At 40.3% G+C, this 18604-nt stretch overlaps 4 protein-coding genes across 5 annotated transcripts; 2 read left to right on the top strand and 2 right to left on the bottom strand.

Moving 5' to 3' along the window:
* Window positions 1–244: 244 nt before the first annotated feature.
* Window positions 245–5123, top strand: LOC311000932 (ras-related protein Rab-8A-like). Its single transcript, XM_083991850.1, has 8 exons — window positions 245–397; window positions 1005–1065; window positions 1351–1411; window positions 1510–1587; window positions 1692–1781; window positions 1866–1931; window positions 2020–2070; window positions 2292–5123. The coding sequence occupies exons 1-8, from the start codon at window positions 274–276 to the stop codon at window positions 2379–2381; spliced, it is 621 nt and encodes a 206-aa protein (XP_083847976.1). The 5' UTR covers window positions 245–273; the 3' UTR covers window positions 2382–5123.
* A 669-nt stretch (window positions 5124–5792) lies between these two features.
* On the bottom strand, window positions 5793–9277 carry cib3 (calcium and integrin binding family member 3; the record flags this gene model as incomplete). 2 transcript variants are annotated; one of them, XM_083991851.1, is made up of 6 exons in its annotated part: window positions 5793–5814; window positions 5982–6177; window positions 7261–7408; window positions 7894–8005; window positions 8436–8470; window positions 9227–9277. In XM_083991851.1, the coding sequence occupies 6 exons, from the start codon at window positions 9275–9277 to the stop codon at window positions 5793–5795; spliced, it is 564 nt and encodes a 187-aa protein (XP_083847977.1). The 2 variants fall into 2 exon arrangements, with proteins under 2 accessions (XP_083847977.1, XP_083847978.1); XM_083991852.1 differs by lacking the exons at window positions 7894–8005; window positions 8436–8470.
* On the top strand, window positions 9276–15528 carry LOC311000545 (excitatory amino acid transporter 1-like; the record flags this gene model as incomplete). The annotated part of the gene is made up of 8 exons (XM_083991284.1): window positions 9276–9338; window positions 10838–11030; window positions 11721–11858; window positions 13058–13232; window positions 13402–13635; window positions 13733–13927; window positions 15064–15198; window positions 15405–15528. The coding sequence occupies 8 exons, from the start codon at window positions 9276–9278 to the stop codon at window positions 15526–15528; spliced, it is 1257 nt and encodes a 418-aa protein (XP_083847410.1).
* A 1024-nt stretch (window positions 15529–16552) lies between these two features.
* admp (anti-dorsalizing morphogenic protein) lies at window positions 16553–18391 on the bottom strand (the record flags this gene model as incomplete). Its single annotated transcript, XM_083991283.1, has 5 exons — window positions 16553–16977; window positions 17301–17490; window positions 17614–17736; window positions 17848–17984; window positions 18097–18391. The coding sequence occupies 5 exons, from the start codon at window positions 18389–18391 to the stop codon at window positions 16553–16555; spliced, it is 1170 nt and encodes a 389-aa protein (XP_083847409.1).
* Between the last annotated feature and the right edge of the window lie 213 nt (window positions 18392–18604).

The following is an 18604-nucleotide window of genomic DNA, read 5'->3' as shown; positions in this document are numbered from 1 at the left end:
CTGGACTATAAAGTAAGAAGCTTTTTTTTCCTTTTAATCTTTTTTATTATTTATTTTATTAATGTTCAACAATAAACAGAGTATGAATTCAAAGTAAGAAGCTTTGTACCTTAGTTGGTTAGTTAGTTAGTGACGCCCACTGGCCACAGAGAGACGTCGACCTGCAGGTGGCTGATTGCCCGTGATGCCGCTCCAGCAGGGGGCGTCCTTCCTGAACCGTCGCTACTTCACGTCGCAGCTTCGCCGGGCGGGATTTCCGCAATAATATCAAGTATGGCGAAGACATACGACTATTTGTTTAAATTACTGTTAATCGGCGACTCTGGAGTCGGCAAGACCTGTGTCCTGTTCAGGTTTTCAGAGGACGCCTTCAACTCGACGTTCATCTCCACCATAGGTGAGCGTTTCCGTGGTGATGAAGTGAACTGAGCCTTTCTTGTCTGTTTACAATACGCCAACGGGCTATGTCAGAGGGCGCCGTCTATTTGCTGGAGTGCTGCTCAGCTCTGCTCAGTTTGAAGTAGCTGCTCTTTGTCATTAGATTAATAAACTATGTTGTTGTTGTTTTAAATCAGGCGGCACTAATATTATTAACCGGTTAATAAAAGATGACATGGGTTAACACGGTTGGCTGTGTGTTTCGTGCAGCATTATGGATAACGTAAAGAGGAATCTGTCATGATAATTTCATATGCCGGGTGGCTTCCCTTCAAGCTAGCAACGTTAGCTGTTAGCCACCGTCTACATCCTGGCACACAAACCGAAAGCCTGCCACATAGCACGCTATAGTTGAATAATTCAAGCTGTGTGAGAGCGTCGTTATTATTTAATGCTTATATAACTGCAGTGACCAAAAGGCCCGAGATCTCGCCTCAGTTTGTACCCAAGTTAATACTGTATGTGTATTTTTGTGTGTGTGTCATAGCAGTTTCAGTCAGTGTTTGACGGCTACACCATGGCTAAAGAGCTAACGTTATGATTGACATCCGTCTTTATCCCTGCAGGCATTGATTTCAAGATCAGGACGATAGAGCTGGACGGCAAGAAGATAAAGTTACAGATATGGTGAGTTTTATCTACTGAAGTGCTCGACATGTGACAAGGCCGCAGTGTTTTGTCTTTATTATTGCATTTCAGTCATTATAAGGCTCCTCAGGTTGTCCACATGTACTTAGCAACATGGAAACATCAGGAAATGATTCACCCCTTTTCTATTTCTTTTTTCTTTTGTTATTTAAAACAAATTTAAAAATGACATTAATGTATCTTAGCTGGTAAGGTATTCAATATTTTGTTTTTAAACTGTCTGGTACCTTGATCTTTTGAGATGATATGCCTGGTGTTTTTCAGGGATACAGCTGGCCAGGAGCGCTTCCGGACAATCACGACAGCCTACTACAGAGGGGCAATGGTGGGTATCTTCTTTATGGACTTTATAGACAAAATGTAATGTAAATCCAGGAAGGTCATGGATGGATCTCACCACATTTGATTTCCTGTTTCTTCCAGGGCATCATGCTTGTCTACGACATCACCAACGAGAAGTCTTTTGACAATATCAAAAACTGGATAAGGAACATAGAGGAGGTATTTACTTATCCAAATATCACTTCCACAATCAGGTTGATGTTCTACCATGCAGCTTTTTAAAAATCAAATTTCTCTTTTTTTTAATTTATTTTTAATTGAAGCATGCATCGTCTGATGTTGAGAAGATGGTCCTCGGCAACAAGTGTGACATCAATGACAAGCGGCAGGTGTCCAAAGACAGGGGGGAGAAGGTGAGAAGTTTGTTGGGGTTAAATTTGATAGAAGAGACCAGTGTAACATCAGATGTTTCTAACTTCTCTTCCATTTTCTTCCAGCTTGCATTAGAGTATGGGATCAAGTTCATGGAGACCAGTGCAAAGGCCAACATCAATGTTGAAAATGTAAGTAGCCATTCTTGTTTGAGTTATTATGATTGCTTAGTAGATGTGTCACAAATATGACAACATGTTAATTTTCTTTGGATCACAGGCATTTTTGACACTTGCCAGAGACATCAAATCAAAAATGGACACAAAATTGGTAAGATGCATTCTTTGATAATTAGTTCAGTGTTTCATGTTGTGAAAAAATAGATGTGTCATGAGTAACTTTTTGCAGAATTTTAATATTTTAACGATGAAGCTTTTGGAACACTTTAAACCTCTGAAAATGAAAACCAACCTACTGTAGCATTGTGGGGGGAAAAAAACACACAATTTTACTTTACAGCTCTGACCTGTGTGTTTGTTGCTCTGCTGCAGGAGGGCAACACGCCACAGGGGAGCAGTCATGGAGTCAAGATCTCAGAGCCTCAGAAAAAGACCAGCTTCTTCCGCTGTAGCCTACTCTGAGGACGGAGGCCGTCGACACTGGCTGCCAGCTGGCTGGACATAAATGGACTTGTGCTTTCTCTTAGCACTACCCCCCTATCCCTCTTTCTATCCAACCATGGCCTGTCCTCCCAGTCCACACCAACCATTATATTCCCAGTAAGTGGAGGACTTCACCTCCTCTTCCTCTTCTGAAAGCTTCCAGTGGTGCATCTCTTCGATTTTTTTATTTTTATTTTTTAGGAGATCTGTTGTCTTCATGAGTCAGAGACTGATGGAGGACTCGACCTGGAGCATTGTCCAGATGCTCCTTATCACATAAAAACAGGCTCTTACTTCTTATATTAGTCTCTTTGTTCTACGCACTCATATTTCACACAGCCGGTAGCACAACCAAGAATGAGAAATCATTTAATTATTGACAAGGTTTTGGGATAATAAGTACAAATGTGATATTTAGCTTTATTTTTTATTAGCGCTTTTTCCCTTTTCATGTGATGAATCTCATCCAGAGACTGACAGGCTTGAACTCCACTGAAACAGAGCTGCACAGGCTTTTTCTGCATCTGACAACCATATCAAACATAACGCGATCAAGGATCAGAGAGGAAACGTTTTGAAAGGATTTCTGTTTGAGTTTTGCTCTTTTTGTTTGCGATTGATGCGACACACTGCCTCCAACTCTCCAGCCTCTCTGCACAAGCTTTTTTTTTTTTTTTGTAAGTGCTTGAAAGCAGTTCAGCAACACAGACACTTAAATCCAGGTGCTGTTCTAACCTGTACCCAAAGTACTTCTAAATTCTCCACATTTAACAAGATAATGGTGGTGGAAAGTCGATTTTGTGGGCTACATAATAGCCAAAATACCTTTAAAAAGTTTCCTAGAGCCCAAAGGTCCAAACACCTGAAACATTTACTTTATTATTGCACAGAACAAAAAAAAAAAGCAATCAAGCAAATGTTTGGTATTTTTGCTTGAAGAATGATGGCAAAGACCACAAATCGATTATTTTGAATTTTGTCTCAGCTCAGTTAACTAATCGTTTGAGCTCGAAACAACTTTATTATAAAGTGTTGCCTTTCATTTGGGTTGTGTGAAGATTTTGTTGCAGCTCTGACTCACTCTCAAGCTAAATGACGTCTTTGGCCGTTCGATCAGCAATTTAAAATCACACTGTAAGGCCCCTTTGCCCCCTTTCTTGCTTTCCAAGCAGCTCTCCTTGCACTTTACCAGTAAATCGTGTTTTGTGTGTAGTCTGTGCCAAGTGATAGCTTTGCAGTACAGCAATACAATTACTTAGTTTTAAAAGAGAAAAAAAACAAAAAAAAACAGTTTTGACCTAATGAGTCTTGGTAATATGGTCGGCTTCATTCCTGAATCTTACTGCACCTTCTTATAAATGACTTGATCTCCTTTGCTGTTTAACTGCTAGTGATCTTTCCTGGTATTAGTTCACTGATTAACATTGCCCGAACCTACTTAAACCAATTTATAGTAATATATGTATACATATATACATCACACAATATGTATACATGTATATATGTATACATATATACATATATTTATAAAATAATTTGTGAGCTTCTGTTTCTATGCTACTGCCCTGCCAAACTGTAGTCAAAAAGTGACATTTTCTTGGCTAACATGACAACTGGCTTGACCTAAGCATAGGTGGGCTCATTAGTATTATTGTGCATCAAGTTGTGTGTTTGTGTTTCATTGTGGCCCTTTTAGTTTGACAACTAGGTGGCACCAGAGACACAGTATGCATCACAGGTGACCGCTGACACTGAAATCTGAACCAGTATTTTGTATTTGACCACGAGCCACAATGAACTACTGTATAATTGTGTGATGATGCAAACATGTACCCTCGACTCGTATTTACCTTCGATGTTGAGTCTCCACTGTTCCTCATGTTTCCTTTCCCACATTTGTTCTCTAGTCTGAAAATCAAGCTCCTGTATGCACAATACAGAGGGGGAATCTGTCTTCGCTTGCCTGCACCTTCTTGATGATTTAATAATTTGGGACCTCATGACTACCATGACCATTTGTCTTAACCGCTTATACTCAGTTCTGTCATAGGTAAGCTATGCATTGTGAATCTTGGACCTGTGCATATTATATGTAATGTAATTTTCAGACATACTCGTAGCCCTGTACAGTTGAATGTATGGGCTTTTTTTTTTTTGGTTATTGCTTCTTTTTTGTTGTTTTATTTTGTTTCATTCACTGAGCCAAAAAATAGGACATGCTCTGTTTGAAGAAAACTGCATTGCTACATCAGTGCTGAGGGAAATCTACCATGGTGGAAGGTTTAGTAGGAAGAGTGTTGATGCTGAAATGAGGAGATAGTGCTGTCGTCTCACACGAGTGATACTGTAGCTTTAACAGAAACGTAGGGAGCAGACTTTTGTGGGACTCGAGCTGTATCATTTTCACCCCGAAATGATACTCCTCCCTCTTTTGATTTTGTTTTTAAATCATATCTTTTTCTTAAGACTTCCTATCACATGTTATAATATACTGTACATCCCTTTTTACAGCCATATTTTCATTCCATTGATTGTGAAGTACACAGGGAGAATAATAAAAAAGACATTTTAGAAAAAAAAAGGTGAAAAAAAACTGTAAATATCACATTGAAAAAGAGATCTACTTAAATTGTACTGTACTTTCTAAACCCATATGAAAATGTATCTACAATTTGTAGATATGTGTACTTTTGATTTAATAAAATAAGATTATAAAACACAGCTTCTTTGTTTTAATTCAGCGTCTTTATAAGCCGGCTGTCAGAGGAAACGACACCGTCAGTTGAACCCACACTCTCACAATGGAGCTCGACTGCTTTCATGGCAAATGCCTCTCCCTCTCGTTGGCCTGCAGTGACCCACTGGAATATTCTGGCATGTGTTTCTTTTATAGTCTGGTGTAACTGAACCCCTTTAGATACAAAACACAAATCTGCTGTTGATGGTCATAACTAATGAGCCTTGTCTTGACGGATCGGCCGATGCTTCCACCTGATGACAGACACGCAGTCACACCATGACACTGTTATTTCTGTGGCTTCACTAAAGAAAGAGAAAGATCGGATGTGGATTTGTTGTGTTAGTTCAAGGCGAGCAAAGCCAAGCGGTCAGAGTTTCTCAAGAGTTTTGGCCCCTGAGATGCCAAATGTGAAAGTCTGTGAGTGTGTTTTTGATTACACACACATATGAAGACATATACAATAATACATTTCTTTTTTTTTTATAAAACAAGCACAAACAAGGAAAAAATTATTCACAAGATGCCATAGTAGATTTTCAAAAAGATTGATAGAGAGGCCAGGATTTCAATACTTTCCAGACAATCTGCAGCATTATCAGTCCATCTGTTGGAGCTTCTCAAAATAATGAAAGTACATGAGTGTCGCTTCCTTAGATCCTTATGTGGAAGGTGCTGTGAACAGAAATGAGAGAGTTCCGGTTTGATTTCTTAATTAAAAACTCTGATAAAGTAGCTAAATGTAAATTATGTAACCAATTATTTACATCATGTATATATGTGGGTGGTTTTCTCTTCATTATAACCTGTGATATACCACAGGCTCATCATTGGCTTAATACCTGAGGAAGTCCGGTGCTCGGACGATCATGTGCTGGAAGTCCTCCAGAGACAGACGTCCATCGTTGTCCAGGTCGGCCTCGTCCATCACCTTCTCACACACCATCCTCACCTCGTCCTCCGTCAGCTCATTGCGGGTCAGTTTGTTCAGCGTCTTCTCCAGATCTGACTTACAGATGAAGTCGTCATTGTTGAAGTCTGGCAGAAAGAGAGAGTGGGAGAGTGCATGACATAATGAGAAATTATTATGATAATCAGTTAAACCAATTAACTGATTGATAATTATAATTCAGGGTGAAAAAAGACTAAAATTATCTTGCTTTGCTTCTCAAATTGATTTTTTGTGCTCACTTGTTCCCAATATGTCGTAGTGGGTAAGTAAAGTTTATTTAAAGCACCTTTCATGGATAAAAACTCACTTTATATCATAAAAATCCCAGGAGTTTAAATTGTATTATATTAGAGGTCATTTCAGGTGTCCGAGTTAATGCTTCATCACACCTGTTTTTACAGTGTGTCGCCTTCTTTGATGTTTCTCCTCCACGGGGTCTGAATAATAAATGAAAAATTTCCTTGATCCATGACCAGGGTGATGTTGTGTATGAGACTTCTGTCATCGTTACTTAATTAGGGTGGGGGATGGGGGGGAGTTATATTAGTACTGAGCTCAAACTCGGCTTTGACGAGCTTGTTGCCTCCATAATGGGCTGGTTAATCATTTATAAGAGTCCATGCACCATCCGTCATGCTTACAGGTCCATAACCCTTCACTGTGCATGCTTTGTGTTAACATGTGGCTGCTTCATATTAAAATACATGATTCACATGTTTCATATTTAGTGGTTCACAGTTAAAGTTTGAACCAGTGATTGAATGTTTTTGTTGCACAAACATCGAGCTTGTTTGGTTTTTATGAGGGGTTTTCCTTTTTTAAACACTATGTTTAACACCTTGATACTTCATAACCCCCCCTAACCTAATGCCTTTTACTTATAAACATGACTTTGAATTGACCCCTTTACAGGAATTATTTGTTTTGACCCTATAGGCTATAGTTAAATAGAAGGTAATATCTCCTCTGAATCTGTATTTAGTGCTGACAGTTCACTATTTTGACTTCTTTTCTTGTATTTAAATGTCTTTTTTGCAGTGTCATAACAGTGCATTATCATACAATACAAGCTGTTTGTGGCAAAGGGAAGTGTTACAGCTGCATCATCTTTCCACATATTGCAATTCACTGTAGCAGTATCAGAAGAAAAAATGCAACTATATCTTTACCATAAATTTTAAAAGCGTAGTAGGCCTTGAGGTCACGTGGAGCCATCTCACTCAGGACTGAAAACATGTCCAAGAAGTCGTCCAGTGTCATGTTTCCCTCTCCGTCCTCAGAGAAAACCTCAGCGATCCTCTGACGAAATGGGTTGTCCTGCACAGAGGGAACACCACGACTTGAGTTTCAGTCTGACAGCATTTCAGTGCAGCAGTTCATTCATACACACAGACACTGGTGCTTCCTTTTCCTTTGTGTGCATGTGTGTAACTCATTATTACAAAATGGTGTGTTTTATTTTAGCCTCTATCAAATGTAAAGTCTTATTTACAGTTTAGAGGAGTGAATGACTAAGAGGGAAAATGTCACCATGACGCTGTCACTCTCCCTTTCTCAGGACCTACCAGTGACCTGCATGTCAACACACCTGCTTACTCTCCTGTCCTTGTGTAAAGAGCCATATAATTGACCCATTTCCAAAAAGTGTGTCCTCAGGGACCCACCTGTATTCTTCAAGTTCAAAGGAGTCGGGTGACAAATAACCTTTCTAAGAATTCTGTCGATTAGCTGGCCATTAATTATGGATTGGGAACACAGGGGGAGCGAGGGTCTGCGGGGTGTGTGCGGGCCAGTGGGTCTACCTTCAGCTCTGGCATGCTGCCAATCAGCTCATATGGTAGCTTCACATCTGGCTGGTTGGTGTAGTCAAGGGGAACGAGCTGCGGTGCCAAATCCCGATAGCGGTAGAAGAGTCTGGGAAAGGTTTAAAAAATTTACGTTCAATATCAAATTACAAAACATCTTCTGTATTATGTAGTTGAATATCTTTAATATTGAATATCTTGTTTGTAATGACAAATTAAACCATAAAGCTCTCACTGTTCAGCTGCAGCCGCTTTGTTCTCAAAACATTGAAGACATTGACAATGACAAGTATGTTTCCAAATAGAAAAGTTGTCAAAATGTTCTCTAATAATAAAATTTGACATCCCATGTGGCAGCCTGTCCCATAGTAAGACAGGTCTCTTGATACAGTAGTTTAGAGTTACAGTGCGTTATTGTGCAGAACAGAGGAAAAATAAAAAAAACAACATTCAGCTGTGTCATGTGTGTTACACCGGCAGTGACTCAGAGATAATATGGTTGAACTGTTTTGGCGTAAACAAAATAGTTGCATGCTCACCTGAGGATTTCTTTTCTTGTAAAGTATGTACAGTCCTGCGAATACAAACAGATCATGGCAGGAATGTGGAAAGAGCATTAAGTAGATGTTCTTGTGTAGTGTGGTGCTAAATCATCTGTGAGGAAGAAGCACTTTAGAAATACTCCAGCACCTAGCTCGATAAACTAAAACTAGGTCAGCACAGAAAGTTGAACAAACAAAATGTACGTAAAGCTTCAAAAAATAATAGTGGACAGTATCAGAGATGTTCTATATTGTATTGCCTATAAGGACTTTGACATTATGCATTATTGGTTCATTATTTTCATTGCATTAGTGCATCATGATCTCTGAGCCAATCATAAAATAATCTTCTATAAGAGTGAAATAAATTAGTAAAAAGCGCTGTTCCACATGCTGAAATGTTGTGGAGTTGATAAGAATATTAATATATTAAATCATATCATACTTCAATTCAGTGCTACAGTGGATGAAAGAAAGAGAGTAAATATTCATTATTTACGTTCCACTGCTATGGTATGCAAACAGATTACATCATAAACAACTGAACAACAAACAAAATGAACCAAAATATGAAATCAAGCGCCATCAGGAAATTCAGCTTTGACCTGGTTCATCAATCATCACCCTGAAGGATGCAGCACACTGACATGGATGTCCTTGTGGTTTATAAACAAACAAGTCAAGGTCTTGTCTTTTGTGTATTCAACCTTGTTTACAGATGCCCTTTGGTATTGGAGTAAGGATAAAAGTCTGGTTCAGACATAATAAAAAAAAGGACTGACACCCACCTGATAGGCATCTAGCTGCCGTGCTGTGAAGATGGTCTGTTTATTCCCCATGTCTGAGCACGCAGACGCCGAGCCTCAGGTCCATCGCTGCTCCAGCATCAACTACTTTAGGGTGTGTGTGTGTGGATATGTCAGATATGAAATACTGGGACAAAAGGAAGCCAGAGCCAAAGAGGAGATCAGGTGTCGGGCTGCCACAGGGCCCTTTGGTCCCCTTTATAATGGCAGCATTTCATCGTTTTCTCCATTGTGAATAGCAGCCCCTCTGACAATGAGCAAGGGCTGTCTTCCAGCATCATGCCAAGTGGTATCAACCCCCTTTAGTGCCACTCCATGGCCAACGCCTCAGTCTGCGCTCAGGTTACACTCTTTACAGACCGGGGTTTTGTCGTGAACAAATAGTGTTTTTGATCGGAGAAAAGGTGCATTTTATAGCAGAGAAATCAAGTAATTAGATACAGTATATACACATAACAAAAACATAATCTCACATAAAACAGAATTAGAAAATGTATTCACTTTGCACAGGAACTAGGACTTAAGGCACTAAATTACCCTTTATCCCTCTATTATAATTAATAATAGCAGATGCCCAGCAGCACACACACACACACCTTTATCTTGTACAAAAAAAAGTCGGAAAATACCTTAGGCTGTATAATCAGTGGTTTTAGTAACACAAAGAAAGTTTTTTTTGCTGCTAAATGTTGAAGCTAATGATTCATAATTCATAATTCATAACGCCTCACTAAATTTTAAAATATTAGTATGAAAGTTAAATGAGTTTGGTTTGGCAGTGAATTGTGCAGAGAGTTTCAGTCAGTAGTAGAAAACACATGTCTTCACAAATCAAGCAAGACATTATTTTAAAGTTGGGAAACACTGCTCTGTGTCACACGTTTCATCTGACTGAGCTGAGACGTTTGTATTTATAATATATTCAGTCTTTTTCTAAGGTGCGTGCTCCGCTGCTATTTTACAAGAGCCTCCTCTTCCTGCCACCTCCACCTGCTCTGCTCCCTCTCTGTTTGCTTGCTTCCTGCCTCAGGGGTTTATATACCCTGAATTAATTTTCCAACTAGGATGTGACTTGAAACACTTCCTGAAATATTTCTGCTTTGCCAAATGAGAACAAGTGTGTGTGTGTTTTTCTCATTTGGCATGCACCCAATATCCTTTGCTTCATGTTGCAGTTGCCGAGTCAAATATGTATGGAATACGACAAATACATCCTTTATTACTGTGTATGTGCGGTATTAATGACAAAACCATTAATAGCCTGTGGGATGGGCAGGGACAGACACTTAGTTAAACAAAGAGTATTAATTTCAAACTTAACACAGAGACTAGTTCAGGTGGCAAGAGGGAAATATCTGGGACTTTTCAGCTCTTTAAAAGGTTTGAAGGTTTCATTTATTGATGTTTGTAGCAAATTAAGATGGAAAAGCACTTGTTAAATCATTTGTCCTCCAGTCTTATTTTTTACAAAATTGTCTTGTTGTATCTTCTATTTAAAATATGTGGAGTTCTTTTATTTTTCCTGTCATAAATCCTGCATGTTTTATAATGTAATGTAAAGAACCTCTGCTTTCCGTCTTGTTTTTCTTTCAGCAGTCTGTCAAAGAGATGCCTCTACGGTTCAAGCTAGGCACTGGAGGCAGTGCAGGCGTCCACGCTGCCGGGACACATGCCGGGACCTCTGGGGCCATAAGTTTGGATTGTTTGTCAAAGTGTATATGTAATGTCAAGGCTTTTCTGTGCAGAAATGCTTTCATGCTCTTCACTGTGGCTGCTATTATCATCGGTAAGTCAATTTGTTATTGTCAGTCGAAGTTTAACTGAATTCTCTTTGCAAAGAGGTGAAAGACTCATAGGTGTAATCTCACTGTGGAGTAGGACAAGATCTGACAGAAATACATGTAAATATTAAGTAAAGGACTTTGAGTAACTACACTACAAGTTTATACAGTAATATTGTGCAAACCTCTGTTGTAGGGGGGTATCATGAATGGAGAGTTCTTTCCATTCATAATTTCAATCATGACGTGTCAAGCTGTTAGCAGGGAACTCCCTACTCCCAACACAATACACATTCAAAGTTAAAAATCATTCAGTTTACTCTAATGATATTTTACTTCATGATACTGTATCTCAAAGCTGAGGTAGTTGTTATCCACTTTGTTGAGGCAACTTTAAACTGTTCAGTAAGCACTGCGCTTTGTCCGGAATGAAAATGTTGTCCTATAATTAACACAATGACAAAAACACATTAGGTCACCCCATGTTTTCTAAAAATAAATGTATGCCTCCCTCTCCAAACTCTGGGTCAAATCTTACAATTGAAACCAAATTACGTTATGCATTAGTCGATCAATTATCCATCAGAGCCTGATCTGAAGCATCAGTTAATAGTAAATTGTTTTTCCATACGTCAGTTAATGCATCACTTTCTTTCTTTTTTTGACTTGTTCACCTGTGTTGTAATTCTTCTCAGGTCTCATACTGGGTTTTACGCTGCGGTCCTTTAACATGACGGCGAGGCAAATCAGTTACTTCACCTTTCCAGGAGAGCTGATGATGAGGATGCTGCAGATGTTGGTGCTTCCTCTCATCATCTCCAGTCTGATCACAGGTTAGTTTTCTAACTTCACTACAAAACTACCATAGAAGCAGGTTCCCAGATATTACATTTAAAGCACTGGGACAGTATCATAAACCCTAAAGTGACACAAAGTACACAAACACGAGTGCTCACAGTGATTATGCTTGACTGTGCCCAGATCTAAAACATATTGGAGCCTCCTATATAGACTCAATTATACTGTGTAGTATTACTGGTTTGCAGTTTTCACTTCCCTGAATACACTGTATATACAGACTTCATCTTCTACATCCCACTCACCCCCACTCAGGTCAAACTAAAATGTTCAGACAGCATTTTTTTGACACAAGAGAAATTTCCAATATCACAAACCAGATACACCACCTCTAACTAAAACTAAACACATTGGCCAATAAATGAAGAACTGGGTTGTGGTCAAACATGCATTTTTATAGTTTATCATTTTAAATATCAAAACTATTCATGCTGTGCTGTGCAACATCTGACACTGTTTTGCATGGGAAGATATTTTCCTTCTATTCACTTTTTAGATCCACTATCTTCAAAAACATCAATCAGACACATGCAGTTAAGAACAGACAGAACATTATCTACATTGACCAAAGTGTTGCATCGATATGTTATGACTTATTTTCATTTCAGGCACGTCGTCTGTGGACAGGAAGGCTTGTAAGAAAATGGGGCTCTACGCTGTTTTGTATTACACAATAACCACCGTCATGGCTGTGCTAACTGGCATCCTCTTAGTTGTTTTTATCCAACCAGGGAAATCTCCCAAGCGCACCTCAGCATCCTCTGGTGGCCAGGTGGATGTTGTGGAAACTGTTGATGCCTTTCTGGATCTGATCAGGTGCGCATTAAAAAGCATTGTCACGCATCACTTATACAGTTCGAGCTAATCTGTGTTTTTTCTTTCTATTTGTTTTGCAGAAACATGTATCCTCCAAACATAATAACAGCTTGTTTTATGAGGGTGAGCTCTACAATGAATATGTTTTCTATATATATATTTTTTTGTTTCAATATTGCTCATTTTTTTCTGTCATTTTTATTCAGTATAAAACAGTTTATTCAGATGGCACAAGTCAAGGAATTGCCAATCTGACTCAAACAAGTGAGTTCAACAATATTTAACTTTTTTATTCCTATTCATGCATAGTTATTGGGTGCTGTCATGATGTGTAACAGTGTAACTTGAATCTCTTCAGATGACACTGTACCAATGCCAGGCACTGTAGAAGGAGTCAATGTTTTAGGTCTATTGGTCTTCTCCATATCCTTTGGCCTCAATCTGGGCCGCATGGGGAATGAAGGAAAACCTCTGAGGGATGTGTTCAACAACTTTAATAAAGCCACCATGAACTTGATCAGCCAAGTCATCTGGTAAGTGTAATATGAACATGAACAATTAATCTTAAATTTTGGCATCTACTGGCCTGGAGCCATCCACTCACTGAATTGCATCAGGATTTAAATTATACCTACTATCGCCCCCTACAGTCAGTTTCATTGACACTACATCACCTTCTCTGTATCTCAACTCTCTTCTCAGGTATTCCCCAGTAGGAATCCTCTTCTTGGTTGCAGGAGGGATCCTGAAGCTGACAGACATCAGCCTTCTGGGACGTCAGCTTGGCATGTATATTCTCACTGTGATGACCGGCCTGGCAATCCACAGCTTTGTCACTCTGCCCCTCATCTATTTGATTTTCACACGGAAGAATCCCTTCAAGTTTATAGCGGGTCTCTTCAAACCTCTCACCACCGCCTTTGGGACTTCATCCAGGTTGGTTGGATGCAAACAGAAGAGGCTGCTCAAGTTTGAACAATGACATGGTAACCATTGAAGTCTGTTTTGACTTTTTTTGTTCTTAATTTCTTAGTTCTGCGACTCTACCAGTCACCATCCGCTGTCTGGAGGAGACTCTCAAAATGGACAGCCGGGTGACTCGCCTCATGGCGCCCGTTGGGGCCACGGTGACATTGGATGGTACAGCGCTGTATGAGGCAGTCGCTTCCATATTCATATCCCAGATTTATTATGTGGAACTTGATGTTGGTCAACTCATCATTGTCAGGTATGATCAAATGCAGACTTCTAACATGTTTTATCACTGCAGTAACTTTAGAAATCAAAGTTTGACAAACTTAAATAGACTTCTTAACATTATGTTCAAAACTGTCAATTCAAGAGCCTTTTTTTATATCTGTAAATTGCACAACACAGACTTAAGCAAAGTGGTGAGGACAAGTCCCCAGCACTGCTTCTATAGATGTAATACTCAAGTCTCATGATGATTTAATATGTTTCATGTTTTTTACTTAAAGCAGAAGTAAGTGATATATTTGTGTTAATATAAGTCTTAAATAGTTATATCTTCCGACAGCAATCACTTACATAGAGTGTTTGGTCTGAATCACGGGTCTGTCAGTCACTCTGCTCTGCTCTGAGTCGAGGAGAAAACATTTATCGTATCCTACAGTTTTTATCCAATGATTAGAGAGAACGGCATGCAGGACTGTGTGTGCAGCCAAGGGACGCCGTGAATGTGGTGACGTAGGGACGAGGACTGTTATGGTGCGTTCAAGGAAACTCGTTTTTTTCCGACCTGTGAAGTCGTACCAGTTCGATCTGGTACATAGACTGTACAAAAAGACGTACTGGTACGATTTCAAGGGTCGGAAGTTACGAGTGGCCGTTATAGTGACTTTCACCGGTAAAACAGGTCGGAAAAACACGAGTGGGTTGCCTGGAACGCTACAAAGTCGTAAGTTGTGACTTGAAGCTGTAATTTATGATTTCAAAAGCCTGCCTGGAACGCAGCATTAGCGAAAACGACCGGATCACTCACTTCTGCTTTAAGAAAATGTCTTAAAGATGCATTTAAGACCAAATTGTACCATGTATTATCAAATCAGGTCAGGTATAAAAGCACTGCAAATAACAGCAAAAGTAGAAAATGTGATAATAATTTAAGTGATGATAATTAATAGGATATTCATTTATTCATAAAGATATTTATATTTATCGGTGTTTAATGCATTATTAACTCACTGATAGTGAATTGGTGTATTTTCATGTTTTCTTTACCATAGTCAGGCACCTCCCCCAGTCAGTCTATAGGAAATACCCCTAAAATGTAATTTTTTAAACTAATTAATTGATTGATCAACAACTGATCAGTCTTGCTTGTTCTCATTTATGAAATTACAGTATAACTGCCACAGTAGCAGCGATGGGGGCTACAGGTATCCCACAGGGTGGCTTGGTCTCCATGACGGTCGTGTTGACATCAGTTGGACTGCCCCCTGAGGGCATTTCATATATTATTGCAGTTGACTGGATGTTGTAAGTACATGTCTTTCTGTTTGTGTGAGACGTAACCTGTTTATGTTAATATGATTAAAATGCACAACCAACATTGTGTTAAATAGGATATTACCAACATTTATATATTACTATATTCTGAAACACATTAGGCCTCTTGAACACGTGATTGTGGTAAAGTTATGCTATTGAATTCCTGACCTAAGAACTTCCTGTGTGTGTGACAGGGATCGTTTTAGGACGACAACCAACGTGCTGGGTGACTGTATCGGTGTGGGTGTAGTGGAGCACCTCTCCAGACACGAGTTGCAGAGTCCTGCAGAAGAAATCTTGGTAGAAGAAAAGTCTTAACTGAGACAAAACCAAGACACAACTTCACCCTCTGTTCTCCCTGCAGCACATCATAAGTTTTAATAAGTTACACACAGTAAATGCTCAAACCTTTGTCATGCACCATATGTAATGTACAAGGACAAACACTTGTACAGAGATATTAACTTTTTTTTTTATTGTGATTTAGCTGCCTTCTTCATCAAAGATGTCATCAATTTTAAGTAAATGAACACAATGCCAAGTTTGACAATAGTCCTAAAAACTCAGTATGATACAGAACTGTTGTGGAAAATGTCTTAAATACTAAATTATTATCCACTTTTCTGTGTCTTTGCAGGATATAGCTTAGTTTTTCTGTGATCTTGTCAGGGGAAAAAATGTCTAAAATTGCTACTGCAATATATTTTGAAATGGATAATCCCATTACACAACAAAACAAAAATGTTGCATATAACAGCCAAAAGGCTAGTTTTCATCAGCAGTTAAGCATTTTGTGAGAAATTGCCATCTTATTTTAAAGCTCTAAAAGTGTGCATGGATCAGTGTAGTTGCAGATTTCGGCTGTTTAAGTTCCTTGTAACAAGCTTATTTAATTCTTCTAACGCTATTGCAAGTTTATGGAGACACAAGTTGGGACAAAATGTGACAGTAATACTTAGTTTTTCTGACATCATCGACAACACTTCAGCCAAGTCATCAAAAAAGATCTTGTGGTAATAATCTGTGAAGTTTTGAATGAAAGCAGCTATTCAAATAAATTCACACTGAAATGTTTTGTTTACACCATTTATTCTGACTGTATCATCATCCACAACAGAAAACATAAAATATACACATTTACACCTTTCACAGGATGTCACTTCCATCACTGCCATATATTATAATTTATGGATATTTACATATATTACAACGTGGGACTCTTGCACATTACTCATTCGACTGAGTCACGAGGGGCAGCCGACTGTCTTGTTTCCCCAAACCCAGTTCACCTTGTGTTTCCTAATGAGTGGCTGTGCAGCCCACCACCAGTGGCCTCTTGATGTCAGTGGCAGCCGCAGCTTCCCGCCACCATGTCGTTATACTGTTTCAGCACCACGTTCTCGTCGTCATCAAAGTACAGCAGGTTGATGGAGAAGAGTTTATCTGGGACGCAGCACGGCGTCTCGATGCCTTTGATCAACTTCAGGGCGTTGATGATGGACTGGACGGTGGCGTGGTTGGTCGGCCTCATGTTCTGACCCAGAGGGAAGGGGCAGGAGCCTTTGCAGTGGTAAGCGTTGTAACCCCTGGGGGAGACGATCCAGCCCGACCAGCCGATCTCCTCGAAGTCGACGTAGAGAGGCAGGCGTTGGCAGGGCATGGACGCACCCTCCTCCTCGCTGTAGTCCAGGGAGCGAGCGCTGCGGGAGGGCGGGCCTGACATGGGGGCGTGGGGCAGGCTGGAAGTGGCTGCAGTGTCGTTTGGATCTGGTGGTGGAAGGGAGAGGTATTTATTAGACATTGCTGCTTTTTTGTTGCATATTAGGTGTAACATTAAACTATAAATTGGATATAAAACAACATTTTTTATAAAGATTGTAACTCAAGACACAGATTTACAACAGATAAGTGAATTGGAAGTTATTCTAGATCAGTATTTTTCTCCTTTTTTTGAGAGGAGATTGGTGGGCCTTTTCCCCGTAGGCATCGTAATTCGTCTCTACACCCCTGCTCATCAGGATTAGGCCACAAAGATTTCCTGCAGTGTAGATTTTGGGGTATAATCTGTTAAAATGACTGTCAAGACTCACCAGTGCTCTCCAGAGTTGTAGAGCGCCGGCCATCATCGGTGAAGAGGACCAACATGGGCTGCTTGCTCTGGTGGTGGTTACGTCCCGAAGCAAAGCGGATCAGCTTCATGTCCATGGAGCCTCCTCCCAGAGTCCGCACCACCACGTGGAGCCCCAGGTTGCTGCCTTCATCCACCATCCAGGAGCGAACCTATCAGGAAAACAAGTTCACCATGAGTCAGCTACAAACACAGAATTCACTCCATACTGTGTAAGGATTTACTTCCAGTATAGTCAATGCAGTTTTTACGATAAAAGAGAGGAAGATACTCACTGCTTGTGTGATGGTGAACACCTCCCAACCAGTAGAGTGGACTGGGATGAGTCGAGAAGACAGCAGCTTCCTCTCCTGCGTGTTGTTGCCTCTGGTGGTGTCCAGCAGCTGATAAACACTGACCTGAGTGGATCAGAGTGTCACAATGTTAGAAAGGTTCGAACTAGAGGAGCATTAGAGTGTTTAAGATTTCAGCAGACAGTGTGGTGTGATGGTTTCTCTTGGTTTACATACTTGGCAGAAGTGATGCCTGTTGAACGTGAGAGCAGCCTGAGGTCGCAGCTTGAACAGATGCAGCTCTGCAGTCAGAATCTTCTCGCTTCTTGCAACCGTGGACAGATTGAACCTGAACTCCACCTGCTCACTTCGCACTGCAAGAAAAAACAAACAAACTATTAGAGACCAAAGAAAACACACCTTTAGCTTATAGCTGCTATACGAAAGCCGGTTGCAAACGCAAAGCGTGCAGAAGTCACATCTTACATTTGTCAAAGAAGCTGCGCACGGTATTCCCCTCCAGAAGGTACGGGTCCTTGGTCACTCCATCCACATCAGCAACCGTGTTGTACAGGTCAAGCATGTACTGAGGTGGCTGCTTGTGTCCGTGGATTTCAGGGGGGTCCTCCATCCCAAAAACCTCCAAAAGCCTCTTGATGGCAGCGGAGCGGACTTCCTGCGACTCGTTCTCCGCGGCGAAGTGATTCTCCAGGTAGTTGAGCGAAGGCCGCGCAGCGACCGCGCACAGTAAAGTGGCACAGCTGACCAGGAACACCAACATCTCTGCAGCGGCGGGTAGATTCCTTATGCTTCCGTGTCCTCGACCCTCACGACCGGCGGCCAGCAACTTGGAGTTGGAGTGACTGCAGGATCCTGGAAACGCCACTTTTTATATCAAAAGCCCCCGTTCACTCTTCAGTGCCCCCAAAGCCTTTGACAAACAGCAATAAAGATGCTATTTGGTCGCAAATGTAAATCACCAATCAGCGAATGT

This window comes from Trachurus trachurus (assembly GCF_905171665.1).
Source record: "Trachurus trachurus genome assembly, chromosome: 17".
In the NCBI taxonomy this organism is placed as follows: Eukaryota; Metazoa; Chordata; class Actinopteri; order Carangiformes; family Carangidae; genus Trachurus; species Trachurus trachurus.
This window is presented reverse-complemented; position numbering and strand designations above follow the sequence as displayed.